Raw genomic sequence first — 11,562 nt, 5'->3', positions numbered from 1 at the left:
AGGAATTTCCCAGGTTTTCCTGTCAGTTGGTCACTTTGTTTTCCTCTGGAATGTTTGAAAATTTTACTCGAGGTTCAAGATTCTTGCAGCAATGAATGTGAGTAGGTCTTGTCATGTGCATTAGTGTGTAGCCAGCTCTGTCCACATGGACCAAGCTTGACTAAAAGCTCCTTTGGTCATTCATTGGCTGAACAGCACAGAGAGGTGAGATGTTCTAATTATCTTTGAGCATGCAATTTAAGGTCTCCTCCAGCCACCTCCATGTAGCTCCTTGCCCCCAGAGTTCAGTGTAGGTCTCTGGGCTGCAACCTTGTTTCTGACAAAACTGCCTTGGAGTAGGTGTTATTATGCTAAGCCCCCAATCCTCTGCCTTGCATACTAGCTCACTTGTACCTGCAGAGAGTACAGAGGGGCTCTGTATGCCTCACACTTCAGAAGACAGTGAATAATTTGAGGTTGACATTGGACCTGGATTTCAAACGGGCAAGAAATTCAGGTGGAACATAAACTTCTGCATTTGTACTTGTAAATAAAGTGCAGTCAGTAAATAATGACAGGTAACCAGAGGTTGTTAGAATATTTAATATTCATGCATAAATACACTGAGTAAAGAACGACCACTGAAATTATACAGGTTTAATCACTTATTGCAGTGAGTGGAAATTCAGCATTACATTTTAATAATATCCCAACCACTTGATGCTGGGGACCGTCCATGGTTTCAGGCTTATCTGGCCAGGCTAAAGCCCATGTTACATGAGTGAGGATTATGTGGGTAGTAGGCATGTTGTCTCAGTAAAGGGTTTTGTCAATGATAAACAGCTGTGCTCCTTCAATAAAATTAATGGAAACATTCTCAAAGAGCAGCTTGGAATGGTGAGGGAATTCTGTACAATTCAGGAAATGCAAATCTGAAGATGCTTTGATATTCATGGAAGTAAGTGCTGATGGGGTCTTGCTGTTACTATGTCAAGTGTAGAAATTACTTGAACATTAAACAAATAGGCCACAGTGATGAAGACCAACCATTGTGTTTAAAGGGAGAACGGAACTGACGTCCAAACTTTCTCATTGCCAGTCCTGCTGGATCTCAGTTGCACAAATATCTCTCCTTGGACAAAGTTGGGAAGAGGGGAGGAGTTGGGGTGTTTTGCATCACTTTCACTGGACTGTCTGTTAGCCTCATAGCAGATACCAGCTGGCAACAAGTGCCAGAAGAACAGCTAGCACCAGCTGGAAAGGTGAGCTTTGTGCTATAGCCATCACCTGGTGAAGTGGGCACCCCATTTCATCATTACCTAGAGAGAAAGAGATAGCCGAAGAATTAATGAAGGGGCAGGGGGCCATGCAGTGCAGTTAATAACACCAGCGTATCCTCGTGCCGCTTGGCTGGTCAGTCTACCCCACACCGCAGTCAACAGTCAGGGAACCACCTCCATTTGTGACTCAACTCAGCTGTCCAGGAAATAAACTGCAGGGTGGGGGCTTTCTGGGGTTACATTGTTCAGGATGGTCTCTGCAATTATTTCTAGGATGCACTCTTCCCATCAGTGCCAATTATTATCCCATGGTTGTAGAACCATCTCTTCCCTCCCGCTATTCCAGTCTTGGACATGTACCTCCCACGCCAATTCCAGGATTCCATCCATGATTCACCCCATCCCAGTCCTGGCTTCCCCTCTCTGGCCCCAGTCACATTCCCCTTGGGTTGCCTTGTTTGCCTACCTTTTGCAGCATAGAAAGGGCACTTTTGAGCATCTCCTTTGCCATCGTGAAGTGGGATTCCATCTTCTTGCCCTGTTCTGTTGAGGGTTTTTCCAATTTTATCCAACTCCTCAAAAACCTGCAGGATTGTGTGATTGGAACAAAGATCAGGGGGTGGCAGTCATTTGGTCCAAAGTGGCCACATAGGGAAGGTTGTGGCCAATGAATTCAAGCTGTAGACCACGATTGTTCCTCAAAGGAGAGCCCCCTTACCATAGGAATCAATCTAGTGACACTGCATGACACCCACTCTAATACAAGTATAACCCTTCCTCTGGTGAGGATTTCAAAACAGTTCACAATTGCAGGTATGGTCTTACTCAAATCCTGTAAAATTGCACCAAAACTTCCTTACTCAGGCTAACCTCCTCCCACTGGAGGCTGTAACTGCAGGTTCACTCTAAGCAGTAGGACCCCAAATCCCTTGACTCCCAACACTGGAGGTTGACAGGCTAGGACTTTATTCCTTGGAGTGTAGGAGACTGAGGGGTGAGCTTATGGAGGTGGATAAAACCGTAACGGGTGTAGATAGGGTGAATGCACTTTTTCCCAGGGTTGGGGAATCAAGAACCAGAGGGCACAGGTTTAAGGTGAGAGGGGAAAGGTTTAATAGGAACTTGAGAGGCAACCTTTTCTTTTAAACACAAAGGGTGGTGTGTATGTGGAATTAGCTGCCAGAGGACGTGGGTGAGGCAAATACAATCACAACTCTTAAAAGACAGTTGAACAGGTACATGGATTGGAAAGGTTATGGGGCAAACGCTGGCAAATGGGACTAGCTTGGATGGTCAGCATGGACCAGTTGGGCCGAAGGGCCTGTTTCTGTATGACTCTATGAAATCTATTTCCCATTCCCCCAACTTTCAAAACAGCATTTCCATTCTCCCATCAAAGGGATAATTTCACAATAATCCCCACCACCCATCAGACATTTTTGGCCCTCAAGTTATTTTCCCAGCTCAGAGCAATTTGAAAATAGGATGAAAACTCCAGAACAGGTGTTACCACACTGGGATCCAACGAGTGTGTGGTCAACGAGCAAAGTGAGGCTCTCACTACAGGACCTCCTGCATCAGGGATCAAAAACTAATACCAGTAGGATGGAAGCAGGCCACACCGGGGGTACACCTGGAGTATTGTCTGCAGTTCTGGTGGTCCAGCTACAGGAAGGGTGTCATTAAGCTAAAGGTGGTGCAGAAAAGATTCCCAAGGAACTGGAGGGCTTGAAGAGAGACTGGATAGGCTGGGACTGTTTTCCCCGGGGTGCAGGCTGCTGAGGGGTAATCCTGTGGTGGTTTATAAAATTATGAGGGGCATGGATGTGGTGAATGATCACAGTCTTTTCCCACGGTGGGGGAGTCTAAAACCAGAGGGCCTAGGTTTAAGGTGAGAGGGGAAAGATTTAAAGGAGACCTGAGGGGCAACTTTTTCTGTGCAGAGTGTAGTGGGTATATGGAACAAGCTGCCAGAGGAGATGGGAGAGGCAGGTACATAGGTAGAAAAGGTTTAGAGGGATATGGGCCAAATGCAGGCAAATGAGACCAGCTTAGGTAGGCACCTTGTTGGACGAGTTGGGCCAAAGGGCCTGTTTCTGTTCGATTCTATGAAGTGAAAGGGGGAAATGCTGCATCCCTTTCCCCTGCCAGTTCACAGCACATTTCAGAGCTTTGTTTGGCTCCACGCTGTCCCTCCTCGGGAACTCCCGCCCCCAGACTAGCTGCATCCTACTACACAATCGACACAGGCACTGGGAGTGGGAGGCGCGCTGCTCACGGCGGGGTTATGCTCACCTCCATGTTAAAGCGAAAGGCCTGGTTCGCCTCCTCCACGAGCCTCTCCCTGCTCTGCTCGCTGGTCTCCAGGTTGTTGAGCCTCGAGCGATACAACTGCTTGAAGCGGCTAGGGTTGGAAATGTTGTCAAAGGTGTAGAAGAGGACACCCTCTCCCGTACTGGGCAGGCGCAGGGCCCTCTGTGCCACTTTCTTCAGCACCTGACCCCCAGACAGGTCCCCCATGTAGCGGGTGTAGGCATGGGCAGCCAGCAGCTCAGGCTCATGCTCCCCAACATGATGGATACGCTCCACATATCTCCTGGTGGCCTCGGAACATTCGATCTGATCCTTCCAGCCGGGGCCCCACAGGAACTCCAGGTCCTTGGCGAGAGCCTCCTTGCGATGCAGCTCGAGGGGGAAGTACAGGGGAGCAAAGGCAGGATGCTCAGCATTCTTATCCATCTCCTCCTCCAGGGCACTGTAGGTGTAGTACAGGGCCACCGTGCCCAGCTGTAACACAAGGTCAGGCAACGATGTAGCAAGCAGCTGACCAGCGTTTGGTGCCCTTCATGCATCTGCCTCCCCCGCCTCCCTCAGGAGTTTGTTGAATGCAGGAAGTCCTCCCAGAATGGAAGAGAAGCTTAGATCAGCTGTCGCTTCACCCTCCCATCCCAGTTTGGGGGGGAAGGGAGGTCACTGGGCAGCAATTAGTTACAGGGAAGGGATCTAAATGTTTCTTTAGTCCAGGGGTGCCAAGTCCCAAGTGCAGTCACAGACCACCACACACTTCACCAGCCCCAGTCTGAACATTAAGAGAACAAACTAACCCAGAGGTGGCTCTGCGCTGCACTGCCCTGCCCAATCACATTAGCCACTTGGCCAAAGGGGGGGATCTTAAGTGAAACAAGAAAGGATGCAAGCTGTTCACCGAGCCAAGTGCTCAGTGGGGCAGGCAGATTAAGATCAGAAAGGCTGTGAACTAATTCATCCAGTGCCATCACCCCCTCCCCCATCCCAAGGTACAAGTCACAGGTTTGAATGATGAATAAACCCAGTGATGGGGACCTGTTCGTGCAATGTTAAATCCTTCACCTTAAACTGTTCATTTAAAGAGTGCTGAGTGAAGCCCTTTCAGAGCAGTCTGCTCACAAATAACGGCACAATGAGATGCCCACAGGTCAATGGATCAACCCTTTCCCATCGTCCAATGGCTCTTGGCGACATCACACTAACACGGAGATTTGTCCGTTACACACGTGCTGTATGTGCCTTGTAGCCCTCCACAAAAATGCAAGAAAATAGGAGCATATGCCAGCAGGCACTCAAGCCTGCCCCAGCATTTAATCTGATCATGGCTCATCTACCTTGGCATGAATTTCTGCCATTCCTCCATACCCCACTAATTCCTTGATTTATCCATCTCCACGTTAAATACTTCTAATGATCCAGCTTCCACACCCGCCAGGGCAGAGAATTCCGGAGATCCACCACCTAAATTTCTACGTACCTCAGTTTTAAATGACTGGCCCTTCTCTTGTCGTTATGTCCCCTTGTTGAAGATTCTTCCACTAGCGAGAACATCCCAACATCTACCCTGTCGAACCCTTCTTAGCATCTTGCATGTTTGAATAAGGTCATCCGTCATTCTTCTAAACTCCAAGGGATACAGGCCAAAACTATTTAGCCTCTCTAGGTAGGACAACCCTCTCATCCCAGGAATTAGACTGGTAAATCTCCTTTGGACTGCCTCCAATGTTACTGTACCTTTCTTTTAGGTAAGGACACCAAAACTGTAGGCATTATTCCAGGCATACATCTCCTCCATCACAACGTCACAAAAACATTGAAGAAGGAGTTGGACAGGCAGGGAACAGAGAGATGTGCAGGCAGACGGGATTAGTGTAGATTGGCATCATGGTCAGTATACACATGGTGGGCTGAAGGGCCTGTTCCTTTGTTCTAACCCCTCACAACCCAGCCAATGCAGGCAGCAACTAGAATCAGCCCCACCTTGAACAATTCTCGATGAATCTTGCCCTTCAGGAAGTCCTTCACGAACTGAGTATTCTCTGCTCGGTCGTGCGACTCCTTTGTTCCTTCCTTCAGGACCTCCGACAGGTCTGTGGGGCTGTGGTGGGGCAGGGGTGGCGGAAGGAGAAAATTAGAGCTAGCCATTAGCAGACAACAGCTAGCAGATCAAAGAGGGGTAAAGGCAAGAGGAACACGTAGATGGACAACAGGTTGCTTCTCATCTATTCAGAAAGTAAACAATACTTTGACTTTCGTTGTAGAGAGGTCGATAAGCATCCCCAGCTCAGGGCTCAGGTGAAGCACCAGTGCAGTAAAGCCCTGGTCTGTACTCTCCCAGCTAACTCCAGTCTTAGAGAAGTGCCTGTGTGATACTCCCTTCCCACGCTAGCCATCCTTGTGCCTCTGAGAACACCAAAGGGATTGCTCACGATGATCCACAATGCCAGGACAAGCTTGAGGAAATCTTGCTCTCTACAGTTTTGAAACAAGAAATGAGTGGGCAATTTTGCCCCTTTGTGTCTGCTTCACCGTGGCTGATCTTTTACCTCATTGCCACTTTCCTGCACTTGCCCCATACCTTGATTCTTTCACTATCCAAAACTTTTATTGGTCTCTGCCTTGAACATATTCAGGAACTGAACCTCAACAGCCCTCGAGGGCTGAGAATTCCCATGATTCACCACCCTCAGTGAGGAAAATCTGTCTCTGTTGTAAACGACCAACCCCTTTATTTTGGGACTGTGATCCCTGGTCCTAGACACCTCAGCCCTGCAGCTGCCCTGTACGAATTGTGTATGCCTTACTGAGCCTGAGCTATACAGCTGCTTGAAGCAGCTAACATTAGATTTTGTACATTTCAGCCATCAGAATACAAGCTGAGTACCACATCTGCCCCACAGTCCCAGGGAAGGCAGCATGCTTAAAGTGCGGTAGCAGTGAAAGTGGCATCTGTGTCATATGCCAGGCAATGACCATCATCTTCCATCACAGGGTGTTTGAGCACCTACCACTGACATTCAAAGACAGTAATATCACTGACTCCCCATCATTACATCCTGGAAGTCACCACCGACCAGACCTCTCGGGAAGTCTGTCATCTAATAGCTGGTGACACGATCTCCCCACTGTACCTGGGAACTCATCAGCAGGGAGTGGACACCTGGAGTGCCCAGTGGTGTGTGGGACATTATCTGACCATCTCATCCTCATCAGTGTCCTCAGACAGCCCATGAAAGTGACTCACCTCGGTGGCATGGCATCTGAACAACATCCAGATTTTGCATTGTATATATAAGGGTAGGAGAGATGGTGTGTTTGTGGCCTTCAGTGTTATTGACTGAAGTTTCTGTCCTCCCCACAGGAATGGCAGAGTGCTGGCAGGCAGGTGAACCTGCCCACTCACTGTGAGTGGCTCTCCTACTGCAGGCTGGTGCATCAGTTCAAAGCTCCCCCTCATCAGCATGTGCCTGGGTGTTCAGGCTGGGTCTAGCATCCTACTGAATCACTCAGCTAAAGATTTCAACTAAGTAGTTGGAGGATTCTGGGGAGGGAAATTTAGAAAGTCAGAGGGAAAAGACAAAGCTAATAAAGTAGGTCATAACAGTTTGTCAGGAGATGACAGTGTGTCAATTAGAATCAGAACTGGAGAAAACAGTAAAATCACGGAATTGAATGTTATCTCATTAACACAACTAGAACATGGTTCACATGCCTGACCCCAGACTCTCCAAACAGAGCTCTGCCAAGGGAAAAGATCACCAGGCAGGAAGGAAAAGATTGAAAGATGTACTCAAAGCATCGATGAAGAAATCCAGCATCCCACTGACCCCTGGGAAACTGTGGCCCATGGGTACTCAAAGGATGTTGCTTGGACTTGGGGGCCTGAGTTACAAGGAGAGGTTGTGTAGACCAGGACTTTATTCCCTGGAGCATAGGAGATTGAGGGGTGCCCTGATAGAGGTGTATAAGATCATGAGGGGCATAGACAGGGTGAAAGCACACAGTCTTTTTCCCAGGGAGGGGGTGCTAAAAACAAGAGGACATAGGTTTAAGATCAGAGGCGAGAGATTTAAAAGGGACATCAGGACAGCTTCTTCACACAAAGTGTGGTGCGTGTTTGGAACAAGCTGCCAGAAACAGTGGTTGAGGTGGGCACATCAGCAACATTTGAAAGCCATCTGGATAAGTCCATGGATAGGAGAGGTTTGGGCCAAACATGGGCAGACAGGACTAACTCCCTGGGCGACACAGTCAGCATGGACCAGTTGGGCCAAAGGGCCTGTTTCCCTGCTGTATCACTCTATGACTTGATATAAAAGAAAAGTGGAGAAGCTTTTGAAATGATATTGAGAACCTCAAGTCCATGCATCAGGAACACAAGGAGGCCCCACATAAGCAGTGGGAGCAGAATGAAGCAGACCACTTCACAACCTACCCATCCCACCCACCCGTTCAGCTACCTCCTGTCCCATCAGTGGAAGAGTCTGCGGTTCCCACACTGGCCTCATCAACCACCTCAGAACCCAGAAACCTGGATGAGAAGTTCTCTGCAGCAAGTTCTCCCAAGCCTTTGCACCATGTACAAACCACACTCCGCAGAATTTCAATTCCCACTTGTCTGGAGGAGTGCAGGTCCAACACAAGAAGTTTTAAAGCATCTGGGGCAAAGCAGATTAACCATGAACATCACCACCACCCCAAAATTTCTTCTCCCAAACCTGTGACTGCTGCAATCAAGCTCAAAGTCAAAAGGTGCAAGTACACACCACAAAGATAAGTTCCTCTCCACATCAAAACTTGAATTTACAGCCCTCATTACCTCTTGGTCCAAATCCTCGCACCCACTACCAAATAACAGCATGGGAGTTGCTTCACCTGAAGGACTGCAAAGGTTTAAGATCATAATTGAATTAACTCAAGGTCGAGAACCATCAAACACACATATTTTGAACCATTACTACAGAGAGTTGGTTAAATAGCCAGCCCTGAACATCACAAACCTGACAATGTCCCCATCCGTTCTGAACTCCTCGACTTCACTGGGCGCCATTGTACAGGCCTTTCACTGCTGGTGACTGGAGCTCAGAACTATCATGGCTTGGAATGAGATAATCTGGCAGGAAGGAGAGAGGACAGGATCCCTGGGAACGTCAGGACAGAGCACCATCAGGATTTGCAGCAAAGGAGAGGAAATATAGGAACCCTGTGCAATGATTCCACCTCACAACCCTCCTCCCCACCGTCACCATCCCGCCCCACCCCTCCCACCACAATACCCTCCCCCCAATACCCCACACCCCTCCCTCCCCAATACCCTCCCTCCCTAATACCCTCCATCCCCAATACCCCCACACCCCTCCCACCACAATACCCTCCCCCCAATACCCTCCCTCCCCAATACCCCCACACCCCTCCCACCACAATACCCTCCCCCCACAATACCCTCCCCCCAATACCCTCCCTCCCCAATACCCCAACACTACTACCCCCAACTCCCATCCCTCCCGAACCTCCTCTCACCCCTAAGCTCCTCCGTCCCCAAAGTTCCTCCACTCCTCACTTCTCCCCCACTCGCCCCTCTCCTCACATACACCTACCGCCATCTCCCCACACACAACCCCCCTCCCTCATCCATCCTTCACCCCCCCTCCCTCACCCATCCCTCACCCCCCTCCCTCACCCTCCCTCATCCCCCCCTCCCTCACCCTCCCTCATCCCTCCCTCCCTCCCTCACCCTCCCTCACCCTCCCTCATCCCTCCCTCCCTCCCTCCCTCACCCTCCGGTTTCCCACCCTCCGAGGCGCCGTCCCTTCGGAAAGGTCGTTAAGGGGATGTGACATCACAGCACAGGAGCCCTGGCCGGAAGATGCGTCGCCGTTGCCATGGTGGCGAGGCCCAGCGGCGGCTCTTAGCGTCCCGGGCCCGCGACCTGCTGCCCGGGCGCCGCCGGTGGAGGCAGCGGGACCCCCGGGCGGCGTGTGACCCCCCCTCCCCCCGGGCGGCGTGTGACCCCCCCTCCCCCCGGGCAGTGTGTGACCCCCCCTCCCCCCGGGGCAGTGTGTGACCCCCCCTCCCCCCGGGCAGTGTGTGACCCCCCCTCCCCCCGGGGCAGTGTGTGACCCCCCGGGCAGTGTGTGACCCCCCTCCCCCCGGGCAGTGTGTGACCCCCCCCCCGGGCAGTGTGTGACCCCCCTCCCCCCGGGCAGTGTGACCGCCCCCTCCCCCCGGGGCAGTGTGTGACCCCCCCTCCCCCCGGGCAGTGTGTGACCCCCCCCCCGGGCAGTGTGTGACCCCCCCTCCCCCCGGGCCGTGTGACCGCCCCCCCCCCCCGGGGCAGTGTGTGACCGCCCCCTCCCCCCGGGGCAGTGTGTGACCCCCCCCTCCCCCCGGGGCAGTGTGTGACCCCCCCCTCCCCCCGGGGCAGTGTGTGACCCCCCCCTCCCCCCGGGCAGCGTGACCGCCCCCTCCCCCCGGGCAGTGTGTGACCCCCCCTCCCCCCGGGCAGTGTGTGACCCCCCCTCCCCCCGGGGCAGTGTGTGACCCCCCCTCCCCCCGGGCAGTGTGTGACCCCCCCTCCCCCCGGGCAGTGTGTGACCCCCCCTCCCCCCGGGGCAGTGTGTGACCCCCCGGGCAGTGTGTGACCCCCCCTCCCCCCGGGCAGTGTGTGACCCCCCCCCCGGGCAGTGTGTGACCCCCCTCCCCCCGGGCAGTGTGACCGCCCCCTCCCCCCGGGGCAGTGTGTGACCCCCCCTCCCCCCGGGCAGTGTGTGACCCCCCCCCGGGCAGTGTGTGACCCCCCTCCCCCCGGGCAGTGTGACCGCCCCCTCCCCCCGGGGCAGTGTGTGACCGCCCCCTCCCCCTGGGGCAGTGTGTGACCCCCCCCTCCCCCCGGGGCAGTGTGTGACCCCCCCCTCCCCCCGGGGCAGTGTGTGACCCCCCCCTCCCCCCGGGCAGCGTGACCGCCCCCTCCCCCCGGGGCAGTGTGTGACCCCCTGCTCCCCCCGGGCAGTGTGACCCCCCCCCTCCCCCAGGGCAGTGTGTGACCCCCCCTCCCCCCGGGGCAGTGTGTGACCCCCCCGGGCCAGTGTGTGACCCCCCCTCCCCCCGGGGCAGTGTGTGACCCCCCCCCCCCCCCCCCGGGCAGTGGGCTCTGGAGTTTTAGACCACGAGGTCCTGAAGCTGGATTTTGTTTTATTTCATAATAAACAACACACCCAGAGGAAGAAGCAGCAAAACCCCTCCATTTATGGCCGTTCAGCTCCTAAAAGAAAAGCAAACAAACAAGCAGCAGGGTTGCCACTCGCCGGCCCCCTGGGGTGATGCACCCTTCATTGTTTGAGGGGCTTCCCCACCCTCCGTGTGTGGTGGGGGAAGGAGCCCAGACTGTGGACCTTCCCCACCGAGCCTGTGCGCTGGCTGCACCGAGCTTCAGTGCGTCCCTCAGCACGTCCTCCCGCAGCCGGGAACGTGCCAGTCGGCAGTGTTCCCCTACGGACATCTCGCTGTGCTGGGAGCCACACAAGTTTCAGGCAGACCAAAGGGTGTCCTTCACCTTCCAGCAGCACTTGATGTCTGTCTCGATGTGTGTGCCCGGGAACAGCTGAGGTCTGTAAACCCAGGCGTGGCCTCATCTCTGTGGTGTTCACGTTGCACCTTCAGACTTGGAGCTTTTTGGTTGTGTGCAGCAGTCACATGTTAGGGAGAGGCTGTGAAGTAGCCTTGGGCAGTACCTGGACTGGGGGCAAATGGTTCATGGTCAATCTGCCTTGCCCGAGATGATCAGGTTTATTATCAATATATGACGTGAAATTTGTTTTGTGGCAGCAGCGCCGTGCAAGGCATAAAATTACCATAAATTACAAAAATAAATAAATATTGCAAAAAAAGGAATAACGAGGTAGTGTTCATGGGTTCATGGACTGTTCAGAAATCCGATGGTTTAGGCTTTCTTGTGTTAAACTAATAAACATAGAACAGTGCAGCACAGGAACAGCCC

General features: G+C 52.8%; 1 protein-coding gene across 2 annotated transcripts; it reads right to left on the bottom strand.

The window, feature by feature from the left end:
• Positions 1-566: 566 nt before the first annotated feature.
• On the bottom strand, positions 567-9,404 carry LOC127573366 (heme oxygenase 2-like). 2 transcript variants are annotated; one of them, XM_052021514.1, is made up of 6 exons: positions 9,344-9,404; positions 8,567-8,707; positions 5,547-5,664; positions 3,555-4,046; positions 1,726-1,843; positions 567-1,298 (listed from the first exon to the last, which is right to left on the bottom strand). In XM_052021514.1, exons 2-6 carry the CDS (start codon positions 8,614-8,616, stop codon positions 1,183-1,185), a joined length of 894 nt encoding a protein of 297 aa, XP_051877474.1. In that variant the 5' UTR covers positions 8,617-8,707; positions 9,344-9,404; the 3' UTR covers positions 567-1,182. The 2 variants fall into 2 exon arrangements, with proteins under 2 accessions (XP_051877474.1, XP_051877475.1); XM_052021515.1 differs by having other exon boundaries at positions 9,359-9,404.
• Between the last annotated feature and the right edge of the window lie 2,158 nt (positions 9,405-11,562).

This window comes from Pristis pectinata, chromosome 8, assembly GCF_009764475.1.
Source record: "Pristis pectinata isolate sPriPec2 chromosome 8, sPriPec2.1.pri, whole genome shotgun sequence".
NCBI lineage: Eukaryota > Metazoa > Chordata > Chondrichthyes > Rhinopristiformes > Pristidae > Pristis > Pristis pectinata.
Note: the sequence above shows the minus strand (reverse complement) of the source record. Positions and strands in the feature narration are given on the sequence as shown.